The 17897-nt window shown below is 35.3% G+C and overlaps 2 protein-coding genes across 2 annotated transcripts in view; one reads left to right on the top strand and one right to left on the bottom strand.

Annotated features, from left to right (window-relative positions):
* Positions 1 to 157: 157 nt before the first annotated feature.
* Positions 158 to 3971, bottom strand: LOC306850317 (putative G-protein coupled receptor 132). Its single transcript, XM_079385885.1, has 2 exons — positions 3799 to 3971; positions 158 to 1797 (listed from the first exon to the last, which is right to left on the bottom strand). The coding sequence occupies exon 2, from the start codon at positions 1782 to 1784 to the stop codon at positions 825 to 827; it is 960 nt and encodes a 319-aa protein (XP_079242011.1). The 5' UTR covers positions 1785 to 1797; positions 3799 to 3971; the 3' UTR covers positions 158 to 824.
* A 1750-nt stretch (positions 3972 to 5721) lies between these two features.
* Positions 5722 to 17897, top strand: part of LOC306850738 (E3 ubiquitin-protein ligase UBR1-like) — a 48548-nt gene continuing 36372 nt past the window's right edge. The window contains exons 1-13 of the mRNA XM_079386576.1: positions 5722 to 5784; positions 7433 to 7698; positions 8847 to 8925; positions 9328 to 9438; positions 13175 to 13302; positions 13398 to 13536; positions 13616 to 13678; positions 13780 to 13903; positions 15431 to 15538; positions 15659 to 15747; positions 15836 to 15934; positions 17511 to 17668; positions 17755 to 17854. Of these exons, the coding sequence (XP_079242702.1) occupies positions 5749 to 5784; positions 7433 to 7698; positions 8847 to 8925; positions 9328 to 9438; positions 13175 to 13302; positions 13398 to 13536; positions 13616 to 13678; positions 13780 to 13903; positions 15431 to 15538; positions 15659 to 15747; positions 15836 to 15934; positions 17511 to 17668; positions 17755 to 17854 (1500 nt within the window). The 5' untranslated portion in view covers positions 5722 to 5748. The remainder of the gene's footprint in view (positions 5785 to 7432; positions 7699 to 8846; positions 8926 to 9327; positions 9439 to 13174; positions 13303 to 13397; positions 13537 to 13615; positions 13679 to 13779; positions 13904 to 15430; positions 15539 to 15658; positions 15748 to 15835; positions 15935 to 17510; positions 17669 to 17754; positions 17855 to 17897) is intronic.

Raw genomic sequence — 17897 nt, 5'->3', positions numbered from 1 at the left:
ATGCAGTCTAGTTTTGCGTGAGAGCGAAAAATTTCTCAATGCAGATTTTGCTACGAAACAGCCAATAGAAAGCTGTGTGGTTTGAGAGAGATCATAATATCTCTGGAAACTAACCATATAGGGCTTAAAAATGAAGATGCCAAAAGGGAAGTTTGTTATGACCCAATATCTAACAGGGCATTCAGATATCTTTAATACTTCTTGAGTTACAGGCATGCAAACTTTGAAGAAGAAAATAAAAAATTGCTCTTTCCCCATTTTTTGAATGGTCACCATTGGCACATAATGCAACAAAGATTGCTAAGGTCAACATATTTTACTAACAGACCTACTAATCTCTGTGTAAAAATCAAATCATGATGCTACCATCTTTCTAAAGTCATGTTTAACCCCCTGAAATTTGGCTCTGAATCTCAGGTGAAAATTGCCATTTTGACCCCCCTCTGCAAAATAGTGGATTACTCAGTAAATATGCATCCATGACATTTAATGCTTTGTCTTTCATTACTATACATGTTTATCTTTCTTCAGAAAAAAAATATTAGCAAAATCAAAACTGAGCTGGGGAGGTTTCTGAAATTTGGTAGATTTGATATGGAATGACCCATATGCAATTACTGGAGAAAAGTAATTTCACCGGAAGATTATGACATTTTGATTATAAGGGCAAAAAATAAGAAATAGTAAACATACGCACATGAATCATCCACATTTCATTTTAATGAACAAGCATAACAGAAACATTTCATATTTAAATTCAAAACATTGAAATATTGTACAGGCTACATAACAAGCAAAATAAGTCCCAGTTGAGAAAAAAGAAATCAAGCAAAAGAAGAAGATCTTGAGTTGCTACGTAACCCTTGTAGGCCTTTGTGGATCTTCTTATGAACACTGTTGCTGCTAAGCACATAGAAAACAGGGTTTATAGCACTGTTGATGGTAGACAGACCCAGAGAGATCGTATAGGGTGTGTAGACACTTCTTTCAAAGTCACATTTCCCATTCGAGAAGTAGAAATGTATGGCACGTAACAAAAGGATCACATGGTATGGCGTGAAGCAGACTAAAAATAACAAGATGACGGCTAAGGCCAGGTTACGAATTCTGACTTTGGCCCGTGGCTTCAAACCCGTGCTAGCTTGAACTTTAGCAATGATGGCCAAGTTGGTGACTATTAAAATGCACAGCGGGATGAAGAAACCGATGAAGAAGCGGGCATAGTTGAGTCCCGTCACAAAGACAGAGGGCTCGCTTGGCTCGAAGCACCTCTTCTCCTTCATTTTCTCAGAGTCGCCCTCTGTCATGGTGAAAACCGGCACGTGTCCCACAGCAACGACCACCACAATGACAACGCTGATGATCACAGCATGCCTCATCTTTCTCAGACCTCGAGACTCCAAGGAGTAGACCACCGCGACAAAGCGGTCTGCGGAAACGCAGCACATCAAGAAGATACTGATGTACATGTTGTTGAAGAACACATAGCCGGTGACCTTACAGGTCAGAGAGCCCCACTCCCAGTGATGACCTCTGTTGATGTAAATGGCCCAGAGTGGAAGTGTACCTAGATACATCAGATCACACACTGACAGGCTGAAGAGGTAGACTCCTAGGACGTTCTTCTTACGCACTTCCAGGAACGTGAGGAAGACTGTGATCAGGTTAGCAGGCAGGCCTAATGTGAGGACTGTGCTGTAGAGAACCACAAGAGGAAGTGGGTTTTCTTCCTCGTAAGGTGGTTGACAGCTGTTTGTGTGGATTGTTGGACCGGTTATGTTCATGGTCACTGGAAACCTGAGAGTGGGATCAAAAATGATGGGGGACAAAAACTGAATTTCATTTAAAAAGTTGATGTTAAAAAAAAAAGAAAGGACCGTGAAAATCAAAGCTAATGTCAACAGTAAAATCCTCATGTGCTACTTTAATGCATTTATAATAGTATATTGTTCTCATTTCCTCTCAGATTAGGCTACTTCCCACAGCTAAATCAAATTTGATAAAACACGTTATGGGTGATTTCTAATATGCAGGACGTTTTCATATTATCACATAGCCTAGTCTTACTATGTTGGATAAATTAACAATTTTAGATGGAAATTTAAGATTACAATTAAGCGAACATTGGGTTTATTTTATATTTCATTTGAAATGTAATTTTTATTTTTTATTTTTTTATTATTTATTTACTTTCCTCAAGTAATATTAAACTTACATCAGATGCATATCACACATTACACATCCGAGTACACTCATATATGGGCATCCATATATCTACACTCATATTCACATGCTTTTATATATATAGAAGTGTGCCCATATATGAACCTTTTACATATGTTGTGTACATATTGAGGAGAACATGAAATGTAATTTTTAAGCTGACTAAGATAGTCATGTGACCTAAATATGACGACCACCATATGAGGGGAACTCACACCAACCGCTTTTATTAAGCTGCTGATATGCATGCTTTTGTCAAAATATAAACTTTACATTTAGAAAATCATAAACATCTGGACATTCATAAAAACTTTCTACACTTGCGAAGTGAAGTGACATACTGCCAAGTATGGTGACCCATACTCGGAATTTGTGCTCTGCATTTAACCCATCCAACGTGCACACACACTGCAGTGAACACACACACAGCAGTGAACACACACACACCGTGAACACACACCCGGAGCAGTGGGCAGCCATTTATGCTGCGGCGCCCGGGGAGCAGTTGGGGGTTCGGTGCTTGCTCAAGGGCACCTCAGTCGTGGTATTGAGGGTGGAGAGAGCGCTGGACATTCACTCCCCCCACCTACAATCCCTACCGGCCTGAGACTCGAACCCGCAACCTTTGGATTACGACTCTCTAACCATTAGGCTACAACTTCGAAATATATTGCATATATTTTGTGTATCATATCTGTAACATTTTACAGTAAGGTTCCATTTGTTAACATTAACTAACAATAAAATACTTCTAATAACAAAACTAGCCTATAACAAAAGTCATGTTCATTGCTAGTTATTGACTAACCTTATATAGTTAAACCATGGTAACAGCAAATTAACCATGGTTTTACTACAAATAAACATGGTTAATATAGTTAAACCATGGTAACCGCAAATTAACCATGGTTTTACTACAAATAAACATGGTTAATATAGTTAAACCATGGTAACCGCAAATTAACCATGGTTTTACTACAAATAAACATGGTTAATATAGTTAAACCATGGTAACCGCAAATTAACCATGGTTTTACTACAAATAAACATGGTTAATATAGTTAAACCATGGTAACCGCAAATTAACCATGGTTTTACTACAAATAAACATGGTTAATATAGTTAAACCATGGTAACCGCAAATTAACCATGGTTTTACTACAAATAAACATGGTTAATATAGTTAAACCATGGTAACCGCAAATTAACCATGGTTTTACTACAAATAAACATGGTTAATATAGTTAAACCATGGTAACCGCAAATTAACCATGGTAACCAGAAATTAACCATGGTTTTACTACAAATAAACATGGTTAATATAGTTAAACCATAGTAACCACAGATTAACCATGGTTTTACTACACTAACCATAGTTTAACCATGTTTTTTTGTAGTAAAACCGTTATACAAATGGTAACCAACCTACCAAATAAAAAGTTACTACATTTTTACTATAATAAAATCACGGTCAATTTTCGAAAGGGTTTGACTTTACAACTCAACAACTTGTTTCCCTTGAAGTGGTAAGTTTTAATTCTCCATGATACATAATAAAACGAATAAAAGAGTTACCTCGTCTTCCAGATGATCTCGGAAACTCTACTCAGTATAAGTGTTCATGTCATCAGTCTCCGTTTCTATTTGTCATATCAGCCCAAACTCTTTTTTTTCATTCCAGCGAACTTGGTAATAACCGTTCAGCTACACCTGGAGTGAAGGAAGTGATGATGATGCGCACGCGGAGTGAGTGAGATACTGCCTTTAATATAGCAGACAGGGAGGAAATAACAGATACGTAGCATTTACTGAGTGATGAATATTTGATTTCACATTTTCTTTTGTGACTATAATTTTAATCTTTATGGTTGGATAAACATACTAAAATCTCCCTCTCTGTAAATACTGCTGTGAGTTATTTATTTATTTATATATTTATTTATTTATTTATTTGTTTTACCTTGACGTTGGACTTAAACTCATTGAGGTTCCATCATGAAACAAAAAAAAAGTGATTTCCTTCAGATGGCGCTGCAGGGCTAAGAATTGGAAATATTATGCTGCGTCCCAATGTGCCAAAGTATGTACTATTTTGGTGAAGAAAGGTACACACTTTTGAGTGCAAGCTTTGGGCCATACTGTCATGTAACATATCTTATGTTGGTAAAAAATGAGTTTTTCATCATACAGCTATTCGTACTCTTTTCCAGAGAGAAATTGTTACTGTACCTTATATTTTGTCTCACTGGGTCTCCTTATTAAATGGAAAATTTATTTGCTGGAAAGTGTGGTTGTTACCACAAAAATATCATCTTAGAAATAAGGTTAAAAGAAGTTTCTTATAAACTTATTCACAGATTTTATCCAGCAAATCATTATTTACAAAAATGTAAAAAAGGAATAAATGTAAATTGTACTTTTTGTAATGAATATGAGGAAACTGCCTTGCACTTATTTCTTCACTGTACATACTCAGTTACATTATGGTGTAAGGTCCAAAAGTTTATTAGTGAGAGTATTCAGTGTTTAAAACCTTCTCTCTTATGGGAAAATGTACTTTTTGGCTTTACTGACTATCCTGACCAAGAGGAACAGTACTTTTACTTCATTAATTTACTTATTCTGTTCATAAGTGTACATTTAACAATAAAAAAACCCAATTTTATGGTTTTGTTAAGTGAAATATGTATTTATATTGACAGTATCAGAGACTCTGTGAATAAGAAAGCTGTAAGAACTTTGAAAGTTTGTGAATTTTACTATTTATTTATTTGATTTTATATATATACGTGTATATATGTATTTCTTGTTTATTTTTAAGTTTAATACGTTCCTCCCCCTGGCTACTGTTTGGTTTGTTGTAATTTGTCTTTCTATCTTTTTCTTTTCCTTTTTTTTTTATTATTTTGTTTCTTGATAGCATGTTGTATGTTATAGTTCTTTGAATAAAAAAATAAAAATAAATTAAAGTAAAAGAATAAAGGGATGTAAAGAGAAAATAACTATTATTTAACTCTGTCGCTTCTGTTACACGCACCTTGTCACTGTAAACTGGCCTGTCAGTCATCTTGTCACAGTTAACATCCTCCACATATCATTTAATTTAACTTCCTATCTTATTATTAGAGAAAAGAAGCAGCTCATTGATCTGCCAGTTGCAGAGAACTCATATTTTCTGCATAATGATGGATTTAAAAGTTAACGACCAAATGGATGTTTCTAAAAGTTCACATTGCTGTTGCAGATTAAATATAACACGGATAACAATAAATACATATTTTTTACCAGGTTAAATGTTGATTATTAGTAACTCAAACCCCTTTTTGCAAACCTCTCTACCTAACTCATGTCATTTTATGTTATGATATGTATATGTCTATGCACATGCTTTTACAGTTTGCCCACAATCTGTATTATATACTGAACTCGTTACGCTGTTGAATTCAATTCACCAAAAAGACTTTTAAACTGTTGCAAATCCGGCCTAGTTCTGTTGCTGTAGTGACGCTTTACGGCATTTGGATCATGGCGGAGTCGCTGAACGGTGTACAGTTGAGCACGGTAAATATTTGCCTTTTAACCTCTTAAGATATAAATCCAGTCGCATGTCACGCGTTTTGCACTATATTATGATTTCAGCACGGAAATATATATGCTGAGTATGCGTGGTAAACCTATAGATTCCGTGTTATCTACGATTTAATGATGAACATATTGGTCAGATACGTTACTGCATGTTGTTTACATGATTGTTGCTTGGGATCCAGCATGCAGACACGAGCACATTTAACACCATCTTTAAGTGCTCTTTATCACACCTCGCTCATTTTAATAGCATTTGGGACGTTGTGTTTTCTTCTTGTTTTATTCGCAAATGAGCTGTTATTATTTTGTGTTAGCCTGAATAGGTTCTTGTAAGTTACTGCAGATAAAACGAGCAGATTTGTATGTGAATTTTTGTATGTGAAAGTTAGGTTTGTTTACGACACTATAAACTCTTTAATTTTCATTTGTATATAGATTGGGTTGAATACGAAAAAATTTCACTAGGTGTTCGGTGCTACTACACAATGTAGACTTGCGCAATATAACCACATTTAGTGTTTAACCATTAAGTCAGGGTTTATGCTTCTTTTTTTTAATCATAAATAACATCTTAGAAGTTTTTTTTTTTTAAAGTTTGAGTTTGAAAGATGAGCAAGATTTGAAACCCTGGTATGTGTTGAATTTGCACAGACATAGCAGAGATTGAAAATATATTCCTCATGATTTCTCAACCTTAAAATAGATCAGGATGTAGATTTCCACATTTCTCTGAAGTGGCAACTGATAGTGATGTTGGAATGTATTTCCTCCCGTTTATATTCTGAGCCGGAGCATAAATCTGCTTTCATAATGCAGTTCTGCCATAGTTGCCTGTTTAATATTGCATTGCTCAACGCAGCCTTATTCGTTAGAAAATAACCAGCACTTTGAAAATAAGTGTCAGACTGACCTTCTTGCTCCATACAATGAGGTTAATTCATACTGTAGTAGAATTTATTTCAAACATTCAGTTGTATTGGCTTGAATACTAGGTATGCACCACAGTTTCGATTATTATAGCTAGAGGTCAAAGGCCATTTATGAGTGGTTTATCTCTGCATTAAGAAGCTCTCAAACATCCTGGTTTGATTGATGCAAATCATTACAATGCACTTATAGTGTACATTATTTATTTATTTATTTTTGCATTGATAAACTAATAGTTTCTGTAACTGGAATATCTTTTAGACCCTGTATACTGTGAAAATTCTGAATACTGACAGACATAGCATGTTGTTCACCATCTTTGCCATGTGATTTGGTGTTTGCATATGAATATATTTAACCACCAAAATTTACATGCATAATAGCTACCCACTATACAAAATGCTATCCTAAAATGTTATAATCATTTTATAATCATCAGATAAAGTTCTTAGCAATGCTTATTATTAAGTTTTACGATATTTACAGTAGGAAATTTTCTAAATATCTTCATGGAACATGATATTTACTTAATAAGAAAAATCAATAATTTTGACCCATACAATGTATTTTTGGCTATTGCTACAAATATAACCGTGCTACTTTATGACTGGTGTTGTGGTCCAGGGTCACTCATGACCATTTAATGTATTTGGTTAGTTTGTTTTATAATCTATGCTATAATCTCTTTTGCCACCAGAAATGGCAGGAGGCTTCAAACAGAGGGGCTGCCATACTCAGCTATTTAGGGGAGCAAGTCCCTCTAATTTACTGTCTGGAGACAGAGCCACAACAAGCGGAGGAGGAGCAAAAGGTTGAGCAGCGCCTCCTGTATCCTCTGGAGTGCTTCCTTTTTGGAGAGGACCCCTGTGTCGGCCTGATGAAGCTACAGCAATACAACAGCAGCTCATCAGCTCAGCAATGTGGACGTGTCTTTAAAGAGGGCGAGACCGTCTACTCCTGCAGGTTAGACCAGAGCCCCTTGATAATATATGTAGTCAGCAACACCTATGTGAGAACATCAGCAGGACTGATTGATGAGCCAGCATCTCAGTGCAGATTGTTCATTGGACAGCCTTGTCAGTGGATAATGGACATTTGGTTTATTCAAGTATTTTGAGTGTATAAGTCAAATTATTAATACAAATTATAACTAATACAAAATATAAGTGTATTAGTTTTTAGTTTTCAGCTAAAAACATCTCTTCCATCTCTATTTGACCCTCTACCTCTTGCACTCTCTATTCTAATTCTATTCTTAATAAATAAATAAAAATACAAACACTAGCTTTTTCTAATCTATTTGTTTTCTTTTTATTTATTATACAATTAGCAAAAGCAATTAGCAAAAGGCCTCTAACGCTAGCCTGCTCTATTCTTTTTCTATTTTATCTGTTTTTCTTTTTATTTATTATATAATAATAACCTATAATAACCTTGCTACGTGTACTGCGTTAAGCTAACTGAGACTTGTTAAAGCACTTGCATATCAGTGCTCTTTTGTTGATTTTGATTGCTTCCATTGTCCTCATTTGTAAGTCGCTTTGGATAAAAGCATCTGCTAAATAAATGTTCATATTTCAGCTATTTTCTGTAAATCTTTGCTAGCATATTGTGTACTATATTTACTATCAGTGAAAAATTTGGACACACTTGAGTGAATGTAGGTTTCTCATGAACATGATTAAAAGGTTTAGAAGATGTTTTTTAATTAATTGATTAATTTATTTGATTCATTCATTCATTTACTATTTTTAACCCCAAATATTTTAAACGCTAATGCCACCATCATTACGTAATCGCATTAAAAGAATACTAGATACATTTTTGCATATTATATAGTAACACAAACAAATAAATAACAAATATTATATGAATGAATGAATGAATAATATTACTTTTTAAAGTTTTACTATTTAGGGTTTAAAATTGTATATTTATCCATCCATCCATCCATCCATCTATATATAATGATAATAATAAAGAACGTGAAGGTGTGTCCAAATCTTATTTTTATACATGTATTTATTTTTGCCTGGAAGTATATGTCAACACAGCACCATTCACCATACTTCTATGAAGTTTTTATGCTGAAGTCTTCTATGTATTTCCAGGGATTGTGCAATAGATCCCACCTGTGTACTCTGCATAGAATGCTTCCAGAAGAGTGTGCACAAAAGTCATCGCTACAAGGTACATGCACTCTTACTAATAATTTTGTTTTCTTACTAAATCATTTGTTTTCCTTTCCCAAATCTCAACCTTGTTCTACAAGTTTTTATTTGATTTATTTTATTGAAAATGTTATTACAAATTACCACCATCTAAAGCAGTGGTTCTCAAACCTGTCCTGGGGACCCCCAGCCACAGCATATTTTGTATGTCTCCCTCATTTAACACACCTGATTCAACTCATCAGCTCATTAGTGGAGTCTGCTAGATTTGAACTGGGTGTGGCCTATGAGAGAGATATACAAAATGTGTGGTGGTCTCTAGGGCAGGTTTGAGAACCACTGATCTAAAGTATTATTATTTTTATTTTTGTATATAATTTCTATATCATTATTATTATTATTATTTGCATTGCTACCGCAGATGCATGCCTCAGCAGGAGGAGGTTTCTGCGACTGTGGAGATTTGGAGGCTTGGAAGACCGGACCCTGCTGCTCCCAACACGACCCTGGCACTTCAGTTACTATGGAAACGGTACAGTTTATTTTCTCTTATCAATGCTAAGATTTTTTTCCATGAACTCTGTTGTTGAACTAACTTCCTGCGTTGAGGTCAGAGGAGCCGTTCTGTCCGTGCGTTTGCTAACCCCAACCCTCCCTCTGTGGGAAAACACAAAGTGTGTGGGAAAGTGACACGCAGCGGGCCTGTGATGCAAAACCAGCTGGAACTGAAGGAGTAGAAGAAAATGTAAAGTCTTTAGTAAGACGATTTGTTGTACAAGGAAATATATAATATATGAAATAGTTAGAATGAAAGTGAAAGACTATCAGTTGTAGATTTTGGGTGTTTAAGGGCATAATAATTCATCTAAAATCCCAGTATTCCTTAAAGAGCGAGGATGTACTGATTTGGGCTGATTTCTTGCTGTGTGCCTGGATTTTGGCCTGGAAAGCAGATGGTCTGCTTCAGTGTTCTGATAACTCAATAGATCCACCGTGATAAGATCAGGCTTCAGATCCACACTCACTCATCACCTTTGTCGGAAAACAGCAGGTGCCTTTTTGTGTTTGACACCCTCTGGCGAGATCTAAACATACATGTAATGAACATGACAGATGGACATTTCAACCGAATCAGCAAACATCATATCCTGCTCAAAGGGCCTGTTGTGTTTTGTTATCTTTTTGCTGCTTGCACAGTCAAATGATCTGAGCTTTTTCAGTAGTTAGTCACTGTTTCTGGTGTGACTTGTTTTAAGGAGATGGTACAGATTGTGATCTCTTGGTGGAGTTGAGGAAATAGAGGACATTTAGTTGCTGTAGTAGACCTTTGGGAGCTTGAATTCAGCCAAATAACAAACAAATATACATGTGAGAATAAACAGCAAAGGATTATTAAAGAATAATTTGTTCCCAAACATTAAAATTCTCAAATCAGTTGTCATTTCGAGCCCTTTTGACTTTTTTTCTTTCTTTTTTTCTGTGAATCACAAAAGGAGATGTTTAGCAGAATGTCCAAGTTGCTCTTTTTCCATATAGTGAAGGGGACTGGAGCTGTCTAGCTCAATAAACAAAAATAAAGGTGTCTTAAAAGTAGTCCACACTGAAAATCTGCTGTAGCACATACATTTCATTCACAAGCACAAACACTACTGATAAAAAGTTTGGGATCAGTTGGATTTTAAATGTTTTTATTTATTTTATTTTTTTCTTAATGGAGTCTCTTGCGCTCATTAATGCTGTATTTATTTGATCAAAAATACATAAAAAAACAGTAATATTATTGCAATTTCTAATGTTGGTTTCCTATTGTAATATACTTTAAAATAGAATTCATTTCTATGCTGCAGTACTGAATTTTCATCAGCCATTGCTCCAGTCTTCAGTGTCACATCATCCTTCAGAAATTACTCTAATATGCTGATTTATTATCAGTGTTTAAACTGTTGTGCTGCTTAATATTTGGAACCTGTTATACTTTTTTCTTTTATTCTTTGAATAAAACCATTTAACACATGGTTTCTGAATAATAATAATTTCTTAAAAGAAAAAAAATACTGTCCCCAAACTTTTGAATAGTAGTGTATATTGTAACACAAAATATCTATTTTAAATAAACACTTTTTAACTTTTTATTTATCAAAGAATCCTTAAAGTTTTACAGGTCCCAAAAATATATAGCAGCACAACTGTTTCCAACATTGATTATATAAATCCGCATATCTCAAAATGATTTCTGAAGGATCATGAGACACTGAAGACAGCGGTAATGATGCTGAAAATTCAGCTTTGCTTCACAGCAATAAACTATATTTTAGAGTATATTAAAATAGAAAACAATTATTTTAAATTGCAGTAATATTTCACAAAATTACTTTTCTTTTTCTGCGAATGTATTCATTCCCCCTTCATTTTTTTCACATTTTATGTTGCTGTCTTGTTAAACTGCTTTAAATTACTTTTTCCCCACATCAGTCTACACTCCATATGCCATATTGACTAAGCAAAAACCAAAATTGTCACAACTTCATAAATTTATTAAAAATAAGTACATTACATAAGTATTCATACCCTTAACTAAATATTTAGCTGAAATACCTTTACAGCCTCGAGCCTTTTTTGTTTGATGCGACAAGCTTGGCTCATCAACATTTGGCAATTATCTGCCATTCTTCTCCTCACCTCTTCACCTCTCAAGCTCTGTCAGGTTGTATGGGGGCAGATGCACATTTTCAGGTTTCTCCAGAAATATTTGATTGGGTTCAAGCCCAGGCTGTGGCTGGGCCACTCAAAGACATTCACAGCGTTGTGTTTAAAAAAGCCACTCTTGCTGTGTGCTTAGGGTCACTGTCATGTTGGAAGGTAAACCTTCTGCCCAGTCTGAGGTTCACACTTTACTTTTGGGATGGTACTCTGCAGATGAAGAGCAGAGCTGGTTCCCTACAAACACGATGCTTAGAATTGAGGTTCATCAGACCAGAGATGCTTTTCAGGTGCTTTTTTGTAAATTCCAAGTGTGTTTTCTTTTGTCTTCACTGAGGAAAGGATTGAGTTTGGCCACACCACCATAAAGCCCAGATCGGTGGAGTGTTGCAGTGATGTTTGTCCTTCTGTGGATTTCTCCTATCTCCACATATGATCATGGAGCTCAACTAGAGTGACCATCAGGTTCTTCGTCACCACTCTAACCAAAGCTCTTCTCCATCATTTGCTCAGTTTGGCCAGGAGGCCAGCACTAAGAAGAATCCTGGTTGTTTCAAACTTCTTCCATTAAGGGTAACAGAGACTACATGCTTCTGTGACCCTTCAATGAAGCAGATCTTTTCTTCTGAACTCTTCCCCAGATGTGTGGCTCTTCAGACAGCTCTTTTGACCCCAGGGCTTGGTTTTTGCTCTGTTATGCATCAGCTGTTGGACCTTTTATTAAGACGTGTGTGCCTTTCCAGATCATACCCATTCAATTGAATTTGCCACAGTTTACCTTCACTCAAAGTCTAGTAACATCTACAAGCAATATGAATGCTCCTGAGCTAAATTCCAACTGTCCCAGATAAGGGTATGAGTATTTATGCAATGGAATCATTGTTTTTTTATTTTTAATAAATTTGCAAAGATGTTAAACTTTCGCAAGGCACTGTATTTTTGATCAAGTCTTACTGATCCCAAACTTTTGAACTCTTTCAGGAAGAATGCATTAAATTGATCAAGTGACACTAAAGACATTTATAATGTTACAAAAGATTTCTGTTTTAAATAAATGTTCTCAGAACTGAAAAACACATTTCAGCTTGTGCAAAAATATTAAGCACAATTGTTTTCAACATTGATGAAATTTAAATGAAAATAATTGATTGATTTAATTTATTTATTTTAAATCACAATAATATGTCATATTATTCATATTTCATATTATTTTTGTATTTATTTTTTTATTAAATAAATGCATCCTTGGAAGAAACCTGGGAACCCTGGTCATTAGATTGATGTCAAGCCATTTATTTCAAACCTAATGCTTAATCTTGATGATTTATGTGTCACTTTTTTATTATTATTATTGTTATCATCATCATCAGCTTTGGAGCTCAACAGTCCCAGTCCTTATTTACTTTTATCACATGAAAATGAGCAGCTTGGACATTTCACTAAATATCTACCTTTGGGTAAATAAATAGGTAGATGTTTGTATGTGAGCACAAATCAAGTCAAATCTGTCTGTGAACAATTAAAAATGCACTGACTCTCAGTGACAGCTGCTGTTATGTATGTCACAGGATGAGTGTGTGATGGATCCGGGCCTTCGAGAAAGGGCTCAGATGCTGTTCCACCTGCTGCTGCGGTACACAACAGACATGCTGGTTTGGGAAGAACCCAATGAGCTATCAGAGGAGCTGAAGCCAAAGTGAGATATACAGTTACTAATGCCTTCAGCTGGAAAGTCAAATATGGGCTCCACCTTAATTTTAAAAAGTTAACGTTGTTTAATGTTGTGTTCAGAGTGAAGGAAGACACCTACTTCTGTGTGCTCTACAACGATGAACATCACTCATATGATCACGTCATCTACACACTTCAGCGCGCGATCGCCTGTGACCAGAATCAGGCCCAAATCTACACTGCACTTATTGACAAGGAAGTGAGTATTCTGAGTATTCCACATAGTCTTACATGGTCAGTGTATAGACTTTATATACCTCATGTTATCATGATTTCAGGGGCGGAAAGCAGTGAAGAGAGGTACTCTCAGATCCTGTCAACAAGCCAAGGACAATGTCAGGGTAAACATACCTGCTACACTCTTCCATCACACACATTTTGTATGCTTTACGTAGGGTGTATGTAGATGACTTATTTAACCATCTTTGCATTTCCTCTGCAGCGTAACTCAGAGCACATTATCCAGATACCTTTGCGGGTGGAGATCCTTCACACTGCTGTAATGGCTCATCAGACCTTTGCCCTCAGACTTGGCGCATGGTTCCAGAAGATCATTGGCTACTCAGGTAGATGATTAGTACAGAATCATTTAAAACAAAAATGTTATATGACCGTACTAAAATAGCCCTAGTGCAAACATAAGTATAGTCTGATTACCAAATGAATAAAACGGTTCTTTTTGTAAATTGTTTTTGTTTTTTGATTTTTAATAAGCAAATAATTTTATTATTACAGTAGTCAACATTTGAAGTGGATCACAAAATTTCATCAAAGTTGTTTTGGTTTTAGGACAACTTTGTATAACTTCATATATAGGACAACTTTTCCAAGCACTTGTCGCTTACTGATCATTTGGACTTTTAAATATGAACATAATTCATCTGTTAATATGCTCATAGTTTGTTACTCAGATGCAGGCAGTACGCTGAATGAGACAACACGGTAATATAGCCAAAACCACCGCATATAGTAGCTTTTTAGAGTAGATGTATGTTGATTTTATCAGATGATGTCGCAATTATAAATCAGGATTTAAGGAGTATAGTGACAGTGATTCCTGGTTAACATTTAGTATTAATGGATCATGTTTAGTCACTATTTATACTTGTTTTATGTATGACAACAGAAAATATGTGAATGTGAACAGCTTTATTGGGCATTCAGTTGTATGACAGTATGTGACAGTTCATAGAGTAGAACAGATCTGAAGTGCCAAAACTTGTCTGAACATCAAACTTGACGGAAAGATGTCATAAATATGCAAATTATTATGTGACGTCACCACAAATCTCACAAAATCCTGTCGAAAACACACACACACACAAACACACATATAAGGTGAAGGCAAAGGCGGCTGTGAAAATAAATCTGCATTGTTTGTCCTTTTTGATCTTTCATTCAAAAATTCTAACCCATTACTGAAGTAAAACAATTGAAAGTGGGGAGATAATCTCATGATGAAATAAATGTTTTTCTCCAATGCATGTTGTCCACACTTATTGGCACCCCATGAAATTCTTGAGTAAAATATCTCTGAAGTATATTCCCATTTATATTTTTGGCACACCAGGGTGACCAAGCATGAATTTGTCCAGCCATGACTTCCTGTTCCACAGGATTATAAATATGAGGAGCACAAAGGCCCTTAATCATCCATCACGAGGAGTAAAACCTAAGAATATAGTTCTGATGTGCAGAACAAGATTGTTGAGCATCACAAAATAGAAAGTGGCTGTAAGAAAAGAGTTAAAGCATTGAAAATCCCCATTTCCACCATCTGGGTAATAATTAAGAGGTTCCAATCAACTAAAGATGTTACAAATCTGCCTGGAAGAGGACGTGTCTATATTGTCCTAATGCACGGTGAGGAGGAGAGTTTGAGCGGCCAAAGACTCTACAAGGATCACAGCTGGAGTATTGTAGCGATTAGTTGAGTCTTGGGGTCAGAAACCTTATATATAAGGAGAGGAATTTTTCTTGAAACCCTCCCGAACAACATGTGGAGATGTAGGGGCTGTTTGAATATATATATATATATATATAAGAAACAAATAAATAATTTTAAGGTTTTATCCTTGTCACTGGCTCTGTAGTTGGCATCAGGGAGGTGTTCTGCCAGGTAGCTTTGGAGCCGGACGCTGACAACAATAAGCTCTGCCTGCTCAGTCAACTCATGCTGCGCGACGCCAAACTTTATAAAGGTCAATATTTCAATCTCTAACATTAGATTGTGCACTTTTAATACCCTGCAGACATTTTTGAAACCGGTAAAATATTCTTAGTGCTGTATCTAAACCTGATGTTCCTGTTCCTCTCCTCAGGAGCTCGCAAGGTTGTCCATGAGTTAATTTTCAGTAGTTTACTGATGGACACAGAATTCAAGAGGCAGTTTGCCATGAAATTCACTGAGGTATAATCTTATAGCTGCATATCATTTCACATATTTATACATCATTGTAATGTTTGAGTACTAACAGGTTTATGGTGTCATGTTTCAGCACTACAAGCAACTTCAGGAAGACTTTATCAGCGATGACCATCAGAGGAACATCTCAATCACAGCCTTATCTGTGCAGATCTTCACTGTTCCCACTTTGGTATGATGAACAGCTAATAGATTTCTATATACATAATAATTTCTAAAACTGATTTCTAACTAAATATGCATTGATCATCATATATTTATCAGTCAGATACTGTTCCCTTTTTTTTTTGACTGAAAAAATCAAAAGTAGGTCAGCGCAGTGTAATCAAAATGTGATATGCACTACTGTCTGTGAATATTATTAAGTAGCAAAATACTATTTTAAATATGAATCCTGCATGTTCTGAGTGTCTCTGTGTGAATGAATGGAGCAGATGCGCGGTTTCATTTACAACACACACATTGAAGCTTGCGTGACGCTTGCGGTGTTTTCAGCCTCTGCCGCTTCAATATACGAGTACATGATAATCTCAAGAACTGCTCTGACAGTCACTTCATGAGCATTTTACCATTTCTTCTGAGAAAAACTATTGTCATATCATATAAAAAGAACTTAAAGGTTTTCTCAGCAACCCATGAAAATAAAAGTTCAGTTTAACTTGAAGAAACTGTGACACAAATATATCACTTAATGTAATGATAGTACTGCTACTAATAATAAAATCATTTTTTTTTTTTTTTTTTTTTTTTTTTTATATTATTATTTTTTAGGAATATTTACTAGAAACACAGAACACGGTATTTCTGAGAAGAAAAAAAAGAAAACCGTATTTGGTAAAAAAAAAATAAAATAAATTTGAGAAAAAAAGAAAAGGCATTTCATGGTTCCTTAAATGTTTAATTTTTAATAAATTGCTGTTAAATTGTGCAAGTTTCATGATTTCAATTAATTTGACATGATTTTGAATTAATAAAATTTCATTTAACCATTAAAATAGTCTAGAAAAAAAAAACGAATCCAGAAAAATTAAAATTGAAAAAAATGAAATTTGGAAAAAATAAAACAGATTTTATAGGGCATTTTATAGGGATTTTATAATGTATTTATACGTTATGGACTGCATTCTGGCACATTTTGGAACAGGAAAACTTTTGTACATTTGTAAAAGCATTTGTGCTTTTATTCTTGTGTAGCATATGTTTTGACTTTACTGTAGCTACTGCTTGTAATCAATCAACTCAAAAGAGTTCACCCAAAAAGGATCCTATCATCATTTACTCACCCGCATATAAAATCTGTGTGACTTTCTTTCAGTGGAGCACAAAAGAATATCGTGTGATTTCTTTTTTTTTTTTTTTTTTTTCAATATAATGAAAGTAACTGTGAACTGTGCTCTAAAATGTCAAAAAAGGGTTAATGAATGAATCAGCTCATCTAGCTCACAAAGCTGGTGTCAATTGTTGATTCGTGAGCCAGATGTTGTTCTTGCATTCGCTTTCGTGGAGCTTTAGAATCCTTTTTGACCTCCTGAAATCTTGAGCACCCATGCATTGCAATAGCATGAAAAATAGCCATAATATGAAAAAGAATACTAGTCATAATATTTCCTTTTGTGTTCCATGAAACTGGAAATGGAATTGTATGATGCAAGTAAACAATTGGAACTGATATTCAGGGAACTAACTCTAAAAGTCAATTTAAAGGTTGAAGGTAAATGTAAAGCTTTCCATCTCTGTCTTTTTCTCAGGCCAGGCAGTTAATAGAGGAGGGCAGCGTCATCAAGGTCATTATAGACACTGTAATGGATATGATGAGGGCACATCTGGACAGCAACAACCGTTTCCAATTCCAGGGCCACAACCCTGACAAGTTCTTCCGGGTTCAAGTTATCTTCCATGACCTCAGGTCTACACACAACCCTTGAATTATGGAAAATAAAAACATCTCATTAGTTGGCTCAATGTTGATTGGTTTCATTTTGATGTTATCAGGTACATTCTAATCAGTAAGCCCTCTGTGTGGACTGAGACGCTGAGGGTGAAGTTCCTCGAAGGTTTACGCGTCTTTCTTCACTTCTTAAGTTGTATGCAGGTAATGCTTTCTCCTGGCAAAAGGATTTTAATTTGGTTTGATC

The sequence above is a fragment of the Barbus barbus genome, assembly GCF_936440315.1.
Source record: "Barbus barbus genome assembly, chromosome: 30".
NCBI classification, from domain to species: domain Eukaryota; kingdom Metazoa; phylum Chordata; class Actinopteri; order Cypriniformes; family Cyprinidae; genus Barbus; species Barbus barbus.
Note: the sequence above shows the minus strand (reverse complement) of the source record. Positions and strands in the feature narration are given on the sequence as shown.